This window comes from Calonectris borealis, chromosome Z (assembly GCF_964195595.1).
Source record: "Calonectris borealis chromosome Z, bCalBor7.hap1.2, whole genome shotgun sequence".
NCBI classification, from domain to species: Eukaryota; Metazoa; Chordata; class Aves; order Procellariiformes; family Procellariidae; genus Calonectris; species Calonectris borealis.
In genome coordinates this window covers 10,708,202-10,725,130 of record NC_134352.1, presented here as the reverse complement: position 1 = coordinate 10,725,130, position 16,929 = coordinate 10,708,202, and the positions used below count along the sequence as shown (strand labels likewise).

Below are 16,929 nucleotides of genomic sequence, written 5' to 3'. Positions count from 1 at the left end.
AAAAAGACAGCTGACTAAGTTCATAACAATTTTTTTATTTTCTATAATTTGACATGAAAAATGCAAAACATGAAAAGAAATAGCCATCCAGCAATGACAGTCCTAGTGAGTGGGCAAAAAAGAGCAAAATCTGAAAGAACACACAGTGCTTTTAAAGCTTGGAGTCTTCTGCCATTTTTAGTTGCTGGTAAGAAATACTAATTACCACAAACATCAAGCACACCAAAGAAAAGTGAACAACTTGCAACAATGTGAAGTAATAATAATAATAATAATAATAATAATAATAATAATATGAAAGGAATGGATTTCATGTTTGCTTCAGTGACCGGAAAGGAAACCCTGAAGGAGTTATTCCAGTGGCAGTATTTGGCCACTACGAACTTTTATAAAAGAAGCACCTTTCCAGAAATTTAACATTTTAAAAAAAAAAAAAAAGTCTGCTGTGAGGTCATCATAATTTCCAGATTTAATAATCTACATGGAAAAAATACTGACTTAATACCATCTAGAACAGGTGGAGGGAAAGGGCGAATGTTATGGAGAGAGAAGGACTTGCACTAGGTGAGCTGTGAGAAGAAAGCAAGATCCTCCGGTCTGTTCAGGTGCTGTTAGCACCTTGCCTTTGTTAAAGGTTTTTGTTTTTTTTTTTTTAACTCTTCACCAGCAGAACAGACTAACTCATCTGTAGCAGCATCAGGAAGACGCAGAATAACATAGCAAGAAATGCAAGTATATCCAGAGATAGTCCCACTGTATGCACTTCCTCGTCATAGCAGTGCTATGTTACTAACGCTTGGACATTTCATATTCAGGCTCATTTTCTACAATAAGAATCCATCCGCTGAGCCTCCCTCCAAACACGAAGGCAGGCTACAGGAAAGAAGCGCACGCCTGGAAGTGCCTACCATTGCAACAGCACAGGCAAACAGCACAGGGCTCAGCAGGAGCAAAAGCCTGTTGTGCTCTTCAGAAAAAGCTAGCATGTTGGAAGCAGTTCACTATTAGTTATCATGAAAGCATTTCACAATGGAACAGCTACATTTCTGTCTTTAATCCTGAAAATGAGCTGGTTTAATGCTTTCTTGTTTTAAAGCCCTGGGTTTTGCCAATACTGTTTGCTGCTGTAGCGCAAGGACTTCACAGGCAAACTGCCACAATACAAGGAACGTGGCCCTTTTATGACATTCTCCAGCAGTGATAACAGGAATATTCAATGACTTTCCTGTCACCTGACCTTTTCTATAGCTCTGAAGCTGTAACTCTGGGACAACACTGTGCTACTTACCTTTGGATATATAATGCAGGCAAGAAAGACTGTAAGTTTCCTATACACAGACATGTCAAAAATGAATGCACAAATCCACTTCTGTCCTACCCTACATATGGATATGCACAAAACCTGTTAAACTGAATGATTTGTACTATATTAAAAAACCTTTGCATGGTGCCAGCATAGCCCTTTTTACAGCCTCCCTTCATCATTTTGTGCTAATGATAAAGCTTTAAAAATAGCCATGGAATTGAACCACAAAGTCCAAAACCAAATGGCAACTCCTCCCAAGTTCAGAGAAGTCAAATCAAAGATTCCTTTTAAGGCCAAGTTCTAATTGAAAAAACCCTTTGCTGAAATAACACCATTTGCATGATCTTCATTTCCTGCAAACAAGGGATTTTTTTAATGGTTATTTGAGGGCTTTATGTCCAAAAAGTTCTTTACTGAATTTTAAAACAAGGAAGTCAAAAACACTGCTGTAAAATTTAAAAAAAAAAAAGTAAGGTAGAGATATTCACACAATAGAAAAGGTTTTTTACCATTTGTATTGCTGTCTGAAGAGTAATTACGCTTACTGTACATATTACGGTATAATTGCTTTAGAGCGAAAGAGTGAGAAGAGATTTTTAACTTGGAGAAAGACATTACTTAAAGAAGGGATGGAAGGAAGGCGGTTGAATAAATCAAGACCACATATACAGAAAATGATCATTTAAATCTTTTTTAAAGATTGTATCTTAAAAATGGAAATACTAGCAGGGTGTATGTGTGACCTTTTCACGTATAAATTCATAGCTGAAAAGAGCTTACAATCTATCTTCCTCCCCATTGTAGACCATTTTTGTACTGTTTTTTTCCATTTTGCATTTCATTCATTTTACTTAATGCTAATTACACTAACTAGTTGAGGACAACATAAAGGCTGATGCAGATACACCACTATAAATTTGTAAAGGACTACCTGAAGCAATACTAAAGAATCCTCAGTTCACACAGATGGAAAAGACTGAAAAAGCAAAGAATTTTTTTCAGCATGTAAAGCACTGGCTATAAAGCATAGATTGTGCCACCTATATCGAGTGCTTTGTAAACAGAATGATAGAGGTGATCGCAATGATCATGACTTAAAAACATTTATGAAAAAATTCCTGCTATGAAGGAGGTCAGAAAAATAGCAGAGAAGTGGGGTTCATATGAATTTAAATATCATGCACTTGAATAGTCTCTGCATAAAATACAAAGTGCATGCATGAACATATGTATGAAAGTGTCTACAGGACTGGCAGCTAATTTCCTCCTTACATTAAAAAGAAAAAAAAATCATGCTCAGGTTTTAATCACTCCTCTTTCCCCATTACATAAATCAGAAACTCCCTTCTTTGCAATACTCGTGCTCTGAAGCTGCACACCATAATGGACTGTCTCTCTGGAGGAACATGATGTGCTGTCAGAGTAAGAGCTGCCAGACCACCACATCTCCAACAGTCTTTCACTTCCCCACTGGAAAGTAGATTTGGTTTTTCCCTCTTTTTGCAGACCTTAAAGCAGTCCCTTTATGAAAGAATGAGCGTAAATCTTTTCCATCACAAAACAGAGCAGAACAATAATGTATCTTTTATGTGTGCGTGTACATCCATGGGTGGGCAAACAAATTAGACATCACAACCTGATCTGTAATGTAGTACATTTTTCACATCCCGAGACGAAAGTGGAGGGCTCTAGAAGATTATACTTAGTATGTGACAGAACTCATTCTTCTAATTCAAGTCACTTTCTAGACTTCCTGCTTGTGAGTCTACTTTCTGACTTACATGTTCATACGACGAGAGAGAGGATACACACACAAGAGTATGTGGCCAGCAGGTATATCCTGGACTAAAACAAAAAGAACAGCAGCTGAGAAACATAGGAACTACTACAACTGACTGAGGTACGCAGGCTCAAGGTCAAACCTACCCAAATCCACTGGAAAGTGCATGTACAAATATGTAAGAAATGGCAGTATGTGTGAACAGTAAGCATAGAACAAACTCAAAATACACCTTGACTCTAACCAAAAATATTGAGAGGAGGAAGAGTAATGAGAAATCATCATTGAATCTAATATGAATAATTTTACAAGACGGGAATGTAATCCAGTAATTCAGGCACAAAAGATCAATTTCTAGTGTCCAGAAAATTTTCTGTCTTGTAAGATGTCTTAGGTCACAGTGGTCTGTTCTAAGCTAAAAAAAGCTAACCAGACACTGTAAATAAGTAAGCATTCACGAGCTTCCCAAAGACCACAATTTTGTCACGTCTATCATAAAGAATCTATCCCAAAGCAAAGCTTGCGAACAGATTCAAATACAAATAGTATTTTAATGTGGCTTAACTGAAGTTATCACTCTTATTTAGGATATTAGAAGCAAAAGCATTAGCTCTTTCTCTATTATTCTGTTTTTCAAACACTTGAACGTGGTTACAAAATTCAGTCTTCTTAAATTCATATGTGAAAACAGATAATGAAATTAAGAACAATGCCTTGTCTGAGCATGCCTTAATAAATGATCTTCAAAAAGGCCACATGTAAGAAGCGTAATCCCAACAGAAATAATGAATGAGAAAATACACCCACAAGACACTCCTTTCCCTCCCTGGAAACAGACACGAACTCCCTTCTTGCTTAAAAGACAATCTTGCTACCATCTTTTTACAACTACAATATAATAACTGCCTAATCATTTTTCATAATTGACTCAATTTCCTATCTCAAGTAGACAGGTGCTGGGAGCTTGTCTAAAATATGCTAAGACGACATAAAAGACTGTGCAAGATGCCTTTTACTGGAAGTATGAAAGGAGCAGAATTTCAATGATCCATGAAGCATTTGCTAGACTATATTTACCATCCACAAGATGATGGGCAAAAGCAACTTTGTGCTCATCACAGAACTATTTTTAAAGGATGCTACTTGCCAGGGAGAAAAGCAGGCTTCTAAGTCCCAAGTTCTTGCTTTTTTACTTTAGAAATACTATGGATACAATATATTCTCATTCAGGAGATACAGAGATATAAATACAGATATAGATATTCAGGATATAGAAGTAGCTTTCTTAACATGCATTTACAAATCTTTCTTTTTGAAATAAGACCCAAACTTATCGCTAGCATTTACATGCTTATTGTATTCTGCAACAGTCTTTAAGAATTTACACAGATGACTATCCTTGTCAGGAAATTATGTCTGTTAGGCAGTATTCATCCGACCGACTGGGACATGCCTCTTCACAGCAGTTGAAACTCCACAATGAAGATTTCTCGAACTCTCAAAATGTGGGAGGTGTGTGGAAGTCAAGAAGATACAACATCTGGATTTGCCCCCAGCCAGGGAAACAGACTAACTGACTGCGTATTTGTTAAAGGATGCCATATGAAACCTTGGTCAACAAATGAGGCCACCTCCAGTACGCTAAGAGTAAAACATTTTGTAAGTCTCAGCTTCCTTAGAGCCTCTGTGCTTAAGGCATATCTTGCATTTATACACTAACATTTAGTCAGAAAACCACCAGAGCCAAAAAACACTTTTCAGACTTAAGCTGGCAGATAAATTGAGATCATTCCACCCACCATGGAAACACAACCGTCTGGTTTAACAACGTACATGATTACAAAATAACTGGACAAATGAAGAAGAAAATTATACACCTACTCTAAAATTATAAATAGTTTTTAGATAAATTAAGCTGCTTGTACAGATAATGCAATTCCCGAAACATAAGGCACAGAAGTCAAAGGGACACTGCCAGAAGAATTAACTGTATCCTTTTCACCTCAGATAAGCTGAAATAGCAACGAATTTAACACCTTATTTAAATTCTCATTATTTGGTAAGCTTTGCAGCATGATCACTGTTGGCTTTTTAATTTTCACTCAACTTCAGCCGCAAAAGACCTACTTTTATTTTTTGGCTTCCACTAAAAAAAGCACAATATGGAGTGTTTGCATGGCAAGCTTTGGGTGAAGATTCCTAATGACAGAGGAACACCCACCTTTTATTGCTCACTGAAGAAAGTAACTACCAGATATAAAATGGCTTGTGTAGCAGGATCTCCTTTCAAAATGGAAATGACCTAGCTTTTACGTGAAGACCTTTTCTGGGGCTACACATGAGCATTTGTTAAGCACTAACTCAGCGGAGGGGAAAACATGCCAGCTGCCAAGGCACAAATACCACTTCACACAGCACCTGCTGCAGAGTGTTCTGTAGAGCTCTGCTTAGTAAGTGACCTGATGCAATCCCGCAGAGTTTAGGAAATATCACAGGATGACAGAATAGAGAGCTACGCCTTTACTCTCAGCACGTATTCAAAAATTACGTCAGTCAACCAAATTCTGAGACAGCTTATAAGTTTTTACAGAGCTGCATGTACTCATGAACTCATGGACGCTACTTTTGAGTGACAGCTAGGAAACTTCCAAAAATGAATTATCAAATCATTACTATAATTTCATTTAAAAAAAAATCCAGGTCATTGTGTATCCTAAACAGTAGCTTTAGGAAACCAGAGATGTTTTGCCTTTATGAAACTTAAAAACCTTAGATTTACTGTTAAAAATATTGTAATATTATCAATTTCAAAACCACCCCAAATTCCCAGTTCTTCATAAGCAGTCAGAAGAGAATTGGTTCCATCTACTGGCTGAAGAGAGTCACAGACACCGAGCAAGTTTTCATGTTTCTTAACTATTCCAAATCGTGGCCGCAATGGGAAGAATGATACACCACCAAACACTGCACTTCTCAGTGTAACGGTAGTAACCTAATACAGAAAGTCTTACAGTATAGGGATGGTGCAAAACTGTTCTGAACAAAAAATGAGGTAAAAAATGACAGATTTTTTTTTCCACAGTATTTTAGTGCCATACAAGTATCTTGCAAAACAGTGAAGCCACGACTCTCCCCACAGAACCTTATTTGCTCAAATGCCTTTTGTTTTGTGCTCTACCAATGAGAAATGAAGGTATCTGTCTGAGATACTTGCAGGACTCTCTGTACTTTGGATCCTGCAGACTTCCGTGATATCTGTTGTCACAAATACCCATACGAAGTGTAGTTGTGCTATTATCTCCACTTCACAGTGGAGAGAACTCGTACTGAAAAAGTGACTTAGCCACTAATAGGGCAGGGAATTTAACCCAGCTCCCCTAGATACCAATCTTGTGTCTAACCCACCAAACTATCTTTTCCCTGCTGTGCCAAAATGGTTCTTCAAAACCCCGCACCCCCATTTCTCTCCCCCTCTGCTGCTGGACTGTCAAACCCTATGAAATCTGTGAAAATAAACAACAATGAACAATTTTGAGCACAGAAAGAGCACTCTGACCACGCAGCATACAACACTGAGATCAACAATGCTGTTTCACTTGAACCTCTTGCACCCAATAGGTGCTTTTGTAAATATGTAAAATAAATGGCAAGACCTACCTGTGATTTGTGTTGCCATGGAAACGAGCAGTGAAAAATTCAAAGCTACCATGGAAATATTAACAGAGTAATTGGTGCCTGGCTGCAAATCAAAACAAACTTCTGGAGCCTGCTTGTGTGTGGTAAGGTTGAAGATCATTTCATGAAAGAACTCCTTCTGATACCAACGCTGGCCTTGCACATGAAACTGTAACCAAACAGCACAGCATGGAAATTGCAATGTTTTAATATATCACTTGCATTCAGTCATGTCATGCTCTAAATTAGAAGAAATAGCAGAAAACACATCACTGCATACTGAGTGCCAAAAATGTTGGCACTGACAGTTACTCAAATTCAAACGCTTCCAAAATTTGACAGGAACTGCAGTCCCTCTTGACCAGCTCTGACATTGTCCTAGTTCTTTCATTTCTCCTCCTCCTAGTCTATCCTCTTTTTTATTAGTACTGTAATCTCCCCCAAGTCTTAATTTCCTCCTAACATATAGGCTTCCAGTAATAGTGCACTTTCATTGTAGCACACCCTCATGGTGCAAAGTGATGAGTTATAGAAGTAAGCTCACATGAACACCTCCCTGGTTTGACCCTGAGGATCAAGTCAAAATCAAGTAATTTTGACCCATGCCAAAATGCCATGTACCTTCCAGATCTGCCTATAGACAGCTATGTTTCCAGGCAAATTTACAGACCCACGTTTTTGTTTTGTTTTTTTTTTTTTTAATTTGGTATGTATTTGTTTTGTTGTTGATGTTCCAAATGATCATAAAGTTATTAACTTAAGGCCTCTCCTGATCACTCCTCTAAAATGCCTGCTATATTTTAATCATGTGCTAATCTTCCTTTAAATAGATCCTATGCCTTTAGATAATCTCTGAGCACCTCTTAGCACACGGAAATTTGAGACAACAGCAGGCGGTCCAGAGTCCTGGCAGAGACAGTTCATGTAGAAATGCCCTGCTGGGATGAGGAAAGATTGAAGGCGTATCACAAGGTAGAGTGGACTGACTCCGTGGAATTGGAACAGAGTTGTCTGAGGCCTGAACATGACAAAGTTGAAAATACAGATAGGGAAGGCAAAATACAGTAGAACAGGGGAAAAAATAAGCAAGAAACAGGAGACTACAAAGGAGCATGGTGGTTTCTTTCTTTTTTGAAGGTTGCTATGCAAGCTCACTCCCTGCGTTTTTATGAAAGACATTATCAGAATGAGGAACACTGCTAGCAGTGAGTGTTTGAAAAATCATAGTTTTTTTTCACATAGGTGATTGATATAAATTGTTTTCTAGATTCAAAATACAGATTGTCACTTACTGAGTATCTGTCTTCCACATCAGTTCCCCTGACATTTCTCCGCCATTTCAAGCAGGTATCATTAAAAATTAATACATTATTGAAAGCTTCCTTTACTGTAGAGACAATAAAAAAAGGGAACAACTTATTACAAAAACTTCACCTTCTTCAACTTAATTGAATATGAGTAGTTGAAAATAAAAAAAAGGTTTTTGTTTTAATTCTCTTCTGAGAAGGAGGCAGAATCTCATTTCTTTTTGAATGAACAAACATAGTAAATAAAGCATGAACATTTTCGAGAGAAAATGGCTTTTGGAAAAACCCAAGCTATTCAGGAAATCAAGATAGGATTTATTTCTCCAGATCTAGGGAGGCTATAACGACAGAAAGATCCAGGGGTTCAGACCTTCTGATGGAAATGAAGTTATCATAGAACAATTTGTCACAGTTGATGCCCTTTAGGAAAAAGCACATGAGAAAAAGCATTTTTGTGGATTCCAAAGGCAACGATTTCTCAAGGTCTGCCTCATCAGAAGTAGTGTGTCAGAAGGCAAGCTTAAAGTTTCCATGACCAAAATACTACAGAAACCTGCTGTTAGAACATGCCTTCTCTATAATTACTGAAAAGCTGCCAGAACACTGCTCATCGCTGCTAAACATAGGAACATTATCTATAATGCTCAAATCACTTAGATTAGTATCACACAGCTCAGCAACAGGGAATTCTCCCACAGGCAGAGATCAGTTTTCAAGGCAAGGAATGGAAACCAATAAGCACTGTGCCATGGACTGAAATTCCAGCATGTAGCCAGGAATGCCACTGCACCAATCCTGCCTCAGCCAGAAGACAAATCCTGATGAAGCAAGTTTGCCACATCTTTCTGAAGGGCACTTACTGCCACTGCTCTGTTTCCTCATAGATTCAATGGCCACAGTGACCAGAAACAAAAACGTCTTGCAGAAAAAGAGGATGCTGATGGTGGTTACATGTGTGTAGTCAGCATAAAGAATGATATAGTCTAGGAGACAGCCTGTTATCCTGTCTGCTAGACTCAGAAGAGTGAACTCTGCAGCACAGTAAGTTCTTCTATAAGTATGGAGAATACAAAACACAACCTACCCTTTGTTTGAACTGCTACTGTAACTGAGACAGTGATGTTTGTGGAAGAGATGGTAGTAATATTCACCACGTAGTTACTGCCAGAGTTGAGATCTAAACACACCTTTGGATTATCTTCACTTGTAGTGATGTTAAATATCGCATCTTCTGAGAACGTCTTCTCATCCCATCTTTGGCCCAGTATGTGAAACTATTGAAGGATGAACAAAAACGATGATGCAATTAGTTGTGGCTCTCCAATTCAGAATACTAGTTCAATCAAGCCTTTAGAACTTAGGATTATATTATATATGGTTCAGAATATCAGCTCTATCAAAAAAATAGGCTTGTGACTAACTGTTTTGGTGCAACAAGATGGCTTAATAAATTAGATCTTTAACCTCCTCTGGCTGTTAAAATTATGAATTCTTTTTCATATATTTCTACAACAAATAGAAGGAATCTGTCCAACACAAATAGTAAGGTGTAAGTAAATATTCTTTCTTGTTTACAGCACACAGATGGAAACTACATCTGCTTGCTACTTTCTTTGCTTTTTTCTAGTTTTTCCTCCTTGCCCTAAAGAAGCAGTAGTAAGACTGAACGCCAAACAACAGTAAAATACGGAAAAAGATCGTCCCAGTGCAGTGAAAAAGAAACTCCTTGTTTATATGAGATGAAGGGACAGACAAAACTTACCTAGTTGTGCTCAAGGCAGTCCAGACTGTGTTCTGAACTTTACTGCATGCACCCTATGCTTACATCATCTCAGTTTTGACTATTCTGAAGTATCTTGCAGATATAGCTAAATTCAGACAAAAGCATGTGCACAGAGCACATTACACCAGAGATCCACAGCTTGCCAGTTACCACTGGGTACATGAAAAGCACTGGTTTTGAACTGTTAGGGTAATTGGGACTTTGTTTTTTCCATCTCAAGAGTGCTCAATAAAAGCACTTAAACTAAAAATACATTGGTTTATAACACAGGAGAAGAAAGACACCTTGTTTTCCAAAATTATCACCCAACCTTGAAACGTATTTTCCACATTAACCTATCCACCCTAGAGATCCTAAATAATCCCTTTTCCTTTTTCGCTATTTGTACATGCTCAAAAAACCAACCCTTCTTGGGATGTTGTCATTTTCAAAACATGGGAATTCTTATCATGTTGTTTTGGCTTTTGATAACACCGACTGAACTATTTGTTTCTGAGAATTTATACCTTAACTTTTATTCTTATATTTATAGATGGCCAAAAAAAAAAGCAGTTACCAAGGTTGCTTTCAATTTCCATGAAAAACAGCTCTAAAATGTTCAAATATAAGGTGGCTGAATCTCTTGAGCAAGGCACAGTATTTCAAAATACTTTGCATTTCTAACACAAGTTACATCCAGTATCTGCAAGTGATACACTGTTTACTTGAAACGTTTGCATCACAGATAGGGACAGAGCCCAAGTTTCGCAACACTCTATGTCAACGTGACCTTGAGCTCTACAACAGAATTGCACTAAAACATAAACCTGTGCTGAAACGCTTAGAGTTTCAAGCAGCTGTTTAGGTGATTTACTGGAATGGGACCCCAAAAGCTTTTGAGTTTTTCACCTAACTTTAGGACAGGGATTTGTTTCTTTCCTAACTCAGCCAGCTTTAAGTTTCTAGGCAGCTCACTGCCTAGTGACAAATTACCACACAAACAAAACCCACAAAACAAATCTCCGCTGCTGACTCACTGGAATTAACCAGGACAAAGCTACTCCCAATCTCAAATATTACCCCACTTACTGTGTACGTTTCCTGCACTCCCAGTCTTCCAGTTCTCCTTTGCCACATCACACACGTTTCATTGAATATGGACAAATTACTGAGTAATTCCTCCTCTGTGAGCAAAAGCATGAACACAGAATGAAAAGTTATTACTTCTCATGCGAATCTTGATATGTTTGAAGCAATTGTTGAGTTTTTCCTTTTTCTGTTTTTTTTTTTAAACGGGAAAAATAAAACAAGGTAGGCAGAAGTTAGGTAGTAAGTTTTCCCTTAACTGTGTCGGCTCCTAAAATTAAAATTCAAGGCTAACTGAAGAAGCATGTGCTGAGCTAGTGACTGTGAAGTCCTTAAACACACAGCCAGCATTACGTAAACGGCCATGACTAATGAAAACAAAATACTTTGTTAGGCTTGCATTTTAATGTAGCACAATTTGAATTCTAATGACTTTACAGATCTTGGAGAGGACATTAAAACTACATTACAGTTTCCTGACAGCAAAGGAAGAAGCTCATTAACTCCATTAGACCACTGATATGTTCCTATATATAAAAGCATACATATACAACAGCATTGTTTCTTACGCAAGGATCTTTCATTATGGGTGACCAATCCAGGCAAAAGAGCCAATGAGAAAACACATTTTGCTCTGCTTCAACGTTCCTCCTAGTCATAATATATTAAACTTGTACCATGTATTCCTGTATTCCTGGTCAATCATTAAAGTGTGCTTATGACAGTATTACACCACCAAAAATCAAGAGCAATAAACAATGCCCCAATTCTAGTACTTCTGCCACTCATTCCATAGTCTCCTTGAACTCGGGTGCCAGCATCTGGATCTTGTGACATGCAATGTTAGGTCTGTCTTCTAAAGAACAAGCCACTCACAAATCAGCTTGAAGACTTTGTAGACCATTGGATCTCATGGATTAGAAGTCTCATTAAATTGCAAATGAAAAAAGTCAAGCAGACTTAAAAGAGCTCTGTATGAAAAAGAGGCTACCAATAAGCTCACAAATCTAGGAAAAAAAGCTCTTCTGAATACAACAATCTGCATTAAAGTGTTTTGAGAAAGCTTCTGTATTAGATCGGAAAAGAGGTTTTTTGTAGCGGAATGAATGTTTCGGTATATTATTTGTTTGGGTTGCTTTTTAAAAGGTGTCGAAATTTTTCCTTGTTTTATAACAAATAAAATAACACTGCCACAGTAAAATACTTTTCAGAACAAACACTAGATTAAAAGAATGAAGCCCAAAGAACTAAGCATGTAGGGAGTACAGCTGTAGAAACCAGAGATCCATCCCTCAACATCCCTTAACCTGTGTTAATTTACACACTTTTAAGAGTTGGCTTATGCCTCAGAGAAAAAGCACAGCCAAGAAGATCAACTCATCCGTTCTTTTTTTAGGCAGTTCTCTCACTGCTGTCATCAGGCACGGAGCAGTTGCCTTCACATGACAAGATAATCAAGTATCTGCCAAGAGCGAAGAACAAAGCTCCTTCTGGTCACAACTCAGATTGGCAGTGAACGTATTTGCTCCTCTTCTTTCTTCCACCAGTCTTCAAATAGTCATTCCATTGTCCTACTACCATATTTTCTTACTACATTCACTACATGACCAAGGTCATACAAATACAAGCTCTTATAGATTCTAAGCTGAAAAGCCCTTACTAGCTGCTGAAAAAATGAAGGGGATTTATAGGACAGCCTTGGTAGATACCTCAGAAATATTCACACCACGGTGTAATGCCCTGCTGTAAAAGCAAGCACAGCTCAGGGCACTCTTCCTCTGTATGTAAACTTCATGACTATTTCATAGGGGCCTCTTGTAGCATATGGACATGAAGCTGTCACTGAAATAAATGAATACATTGATAGTCTCTAAAATTCCTATACGTAGGCAGTTATTTAGAACTAAAGTGTAACTGTTTATGTATTTTGCAGCACTTTATTTTTTCTTCCCTTTTTTTTATTATTAAAACTGTTATAAAACTGTTTTCTAATGATATCTCCCTCTCTACATATTCAACAAATAGACGCCTCACTCACTAGACTAGTTTATCTCCCAACTAATTTTAATTCCCCCATGCCAAACTGTCGTTAAATATGGAAATGCTGCTGAAAGCTTCCTCTTCTACAGAAGAAGAAAAAGAGATTAATCTGCATGTCCTCAAATTTCCTTACAAATGGCTGTGATTAATTGTATTTAAGTACTGCTTATTATTATTGTTATCTGTTTCACAGTGATGTCCATAGTATTACAACTTCTGTACCAACACAGAGCAGAATATGTTCAGTTGTTGTATTTTTTAAATCAGAAACATTTTTGTTAAAAGACCAGATGGCAAAAATGACTCATCAGAGCACAGCCAGAGGGTAAATGTTTGCATATCCATAAGATCTGAATTAAAATGCATACCAAGAAAGAAAGGAAAAAAAAAAAGTAATCTCCAACACTGCTCAGCAAGAAAATCAGGCACTTGATTCATGAGTTTATAAAATACTCAGTAACAAAATAAAGCAAAATAAAGCAGCAAACAACAAAAAAGTGATTATGCCAGATATTCAGGCAAGGAAAGAAATCTTATACACTGGCCTCCTTGGAAGGAAGAAGGCAGAACTAGTAGCATCTTTTTCTGTAACTACATCATTTTTTCTGTCATGTTTTCTGAACTTTCACAAAGACAAGCCCACCATGCAATTACCATACATCCACAGAATAGATGGCAGACTTTTTCTCAAAAGTTTCCACTCTAAACGCGTAGGAGTGAAAGAGGATGAAAAGCTGTAACATGCACAGAGCGAACACCACAACGAAGTCCTGGGCTCTCTGAGGAGATTGCTTTTCCTCCCTTACTCTTACTGATCACATGCTCTTTGTTTGGATAACGAAATGTACAGTAAGTGCTTGGTTTAACATTAATTCCAGTAGCATAAACACAGTATTCAAACACAAAGGTATCTCTGAAGAAACTATTCCCGCATCTAGAGGGAAACAGGTTCCCTGATAGATTAGTTCTCCTGTGAAATCTAACAGTGCAGTGACTTCCAGAGCTTGGGAACTCCCAATGTGAAACGCACTATATGTGCCTGGCCTCAGTGTGACATCTTAGCAGGCAGTGGCATCCAGGTCTTCAACATACGCAATTTTGATCAACCGCTTTCACTCAGACTCACAAACGAGATGGGAGAAGTGAAGCCCCTCCATTTCCCCATACTTCAGCACTAGAAATTTCAACTTGCGATTAACCAAGGCGGCCACTGGATGCCACTGCTGCTCCGCTGACCTCCAGGTTACCCTCACAATCTCCTTCCCATCCCAAGGGAAGGGGTCCTAGAAACGATATGCAAATGCCTGGAGACCAGAGCAGAAGGGTGGAAAAAGATCCTGGAGGAGTCAAATACTGAAAGGCAAATCTGGGAGAGGGTAGAGAGATGCAAATAGCACCTGGTTGTCAGCAGCCCGGAAAGACAGGTGCTGGTAAACCAAACACAAATGGGAGAATGCAAAAAGCGAGCAACAAAGTGATTCAACAGCGCCAGCGAGCGTCGGAGACGGAGAAATCATGCTATGAAAACCAAAGAAATTAATTCTAAGAAGGAAAACAACGAGTGATGATCTCGGTCTTCTTTACTCCACTTTTAAACGCTCTGCTAGGAAGGAGGGCCCCTCTCTGTGCTTGAGTGTGTGGGAAGATCTTCATAGTAATTACAGACAGTGCCTAAATGCCTGTACCGTCATGCTTTATTGCCTTAACCCTGTGCTGTGAGGACCAACCTTAATCCTTCACTTACCAGCCTTTGCGAGTTCAGGTCCATGTACTCAGTGTTATTATTTGCTGATTTAGAAAAAGAACCCCTAACACACAGACAACTCTATGTCTAAACAGTCATTAAAACCACATGACTTCTTCCACATATACAATCCACTAGTCCTCAGCTGAAAGAGCACTTGACTACCACTGACCTCAGCTCGAGGTACATCTTACCAGTGAAGTATTTTTGAACTTGCATGAAAAAACGGTATTTACCAGAAAGCAAATAGAACCAGCTCCAATCTGACATTTCATCTTCTGCAAGTAGCTAACAGAGCATCCACATGTGCAAATTTACTTAGAGAGCTCTTCCCATCAATTCCCACACATACATGCAACTTAGGGGAAAGAAAAAATCCAAATATTAGCTTTCTTTGTATGTCTTGCCTGTTCAATTCACAGTGAAAACTGTGAATGATGCTGCCAATGCCATCTGCTACTAACATGTGCCACACACGCGTTCAGATATAGAAATGAAACGAGAGCAAACATTTCAAAGAGAACTTCTACTCAGACTGTTTCAAGGCACCTGTTCCATAGCATACAGGCAAACTCCTCTTGCACAGTAGCTTTCGCAAGTATACATGGAATTTATTTTACAAAGATGTATCTTCAGTATTTATACCTTTTAGGGTAGCATGATAAGTTTTTATGAGTTTTTCACATTTTGAGTAACATACTGGCTTCCAGTTTAACTTGGATTGCAAAATTTCAGCAGGTTTTCACCTTCAGCCCCAAATTTTACACAGAGGAACTCCACAAAGAAACAGCAAAGCTGTAGGCAGAGAGAGTCATGCAGGAAGGAGCAGACAGATAGCTAATGATTTACTGTTTCCTTTGGTCTAAAAATGTTACCAGGAGACAATCAGGAGCAGCGTAATTCATGTATTGAACCAGACTGACAAAAACGTTAAGAGATGCAATTGTGAGCATACTTACAAAGGAAAGATGTATCAATCAAAGAGTGTCAGACAAGACGGGATTAGATCGGCTGGGATTAGAAATGCACATGATCTACTCCCCAGCTCAAAGAGGTTCCTGAGACTGCTGACCAGTATTTGCCATCACAAACTGGGTAATTATTAATTCGGTTTCAAACAATCAAACAAGCAAAAGCCTAAACAGCCCTGCAAAAAGCTACACATTTTTTTTGTTTAGTTGACACTGGGTTGCATCACTTCGATCTAAGTAGCACCTCCCATAACACAGACTCCACCTGTGTTTTTCCAAACAACGAAAGAAATTACCAGATGTATGGATCTACCATATCAAATCAGGCCTTTACAAGAACTTAGGCCAATCAGATCCTTTCTGTTGATGACTATAATTATCCTAATTGTTTAATGGAGTTCTTATTCCTACAAAACCACAGATTTTGAATCAATGCCCACAGATGTGAGTGACACCTTTTCTATTAAGCTCATAACTGTTGACATTAATTATTTACATATGGCTGGGAATAAAAATTAGGAGAGTGACAGTTAACCCATTCATTGTTGTGTGGAAATTACTGATGCTGCCCCCACAGAAACATTCCAGCTGCCTTTCTGCATCACTTCTTCTTGTACAAGTGAGGATGTAAAAACTGAATCCCAGCGAATTCTAGCTAGAGGGGAAATCAGACATAGGGATAAAGCAGAGGAGAAGGGAAAGTGAAAGTAAAGGCAAAACAACTCTAGATTAAAAAGAGAGTAACTAGACCCTCTCAGTTGCATGGAAATTATCTTTGCTATAGGTCTACACTTAAATGACACCTGAAAGATGATCCTGCTCGGTTTATTCCAGACTGGATTCAGATATCGCTTTTGGTTTTTTTCAAGGTTTTTTTTGCATTATGAAAGTACTCTTTTCCTCTTCTGCAATGTTTTAAAGTGCACAGTGTGGACAATCTTCTATGCCTTCTCTGGACTGATTCATCAAACTGCTCTTCCTTCTAAACCTTCTAATCTCTGAAGCATGTATTTAGCAAGTATCCTCCATCCTCTTCAGCCATTAGGATCTTCAGTGCTAGCGTACAACACCCATTTTCTGGGAAATGGCTCAAAACCAACTAACACCTTGTTCTCTTGATGCTTTGAAGGTACTCCTCACTACCATAATACCAAAGTTCCACATGATTATATCAACAAAATCTCCAGAGGCCAAGACATGCAGCTAAACTTTATTTGTGGATGAGGAGTCACAACATAGAAAAATGAAGCATTCTGAA

General features: G+C 38.3%; 1 protein-coding gene across 11 annotated transcripts in view; it reads right to left on the bottom strand.

The window, feature by feature from the left end:
* The window catches only part of SUSD1 (sushi domain containing 1), a 48,190-nt gene that overhangs the window by 15,523 nt on the left and 15,738 nt on the right, over positions 1-16,929 (bottom strand). For 10 of the 11 annotated variants that reach the window (XR_012670828.1, XR_012670827.1, XM_075136360.1 and 7 more), the window contains 4 exons: positions 10,920-11,014; positions 9,153-9,342; positions 8,054-8,148; positions 6,744-6,930 (listed from right to left, as the gene is read on the bottom strand). Coding sequence is in view for 9 of the 11 variants with exons in the window: in XM_075136360.1 (XP_074992461.1) it covers positions 6,744-6,930; positions 8,054-8,148; positions 9,153-9,342; positions 10,920-11,014 (567 nt within the window). In the remaining 2 variants the exon portion in view is untranslated. The remainder of the gene's footprint in view (positions 1-6,743; positions 6,931-8,053; positions 8,149-9,152; positions 9,343-10,919; positions 11,015-16,929) is intronic. The other variant, XM_075136361.1, reaches the window with a different exon arrangement.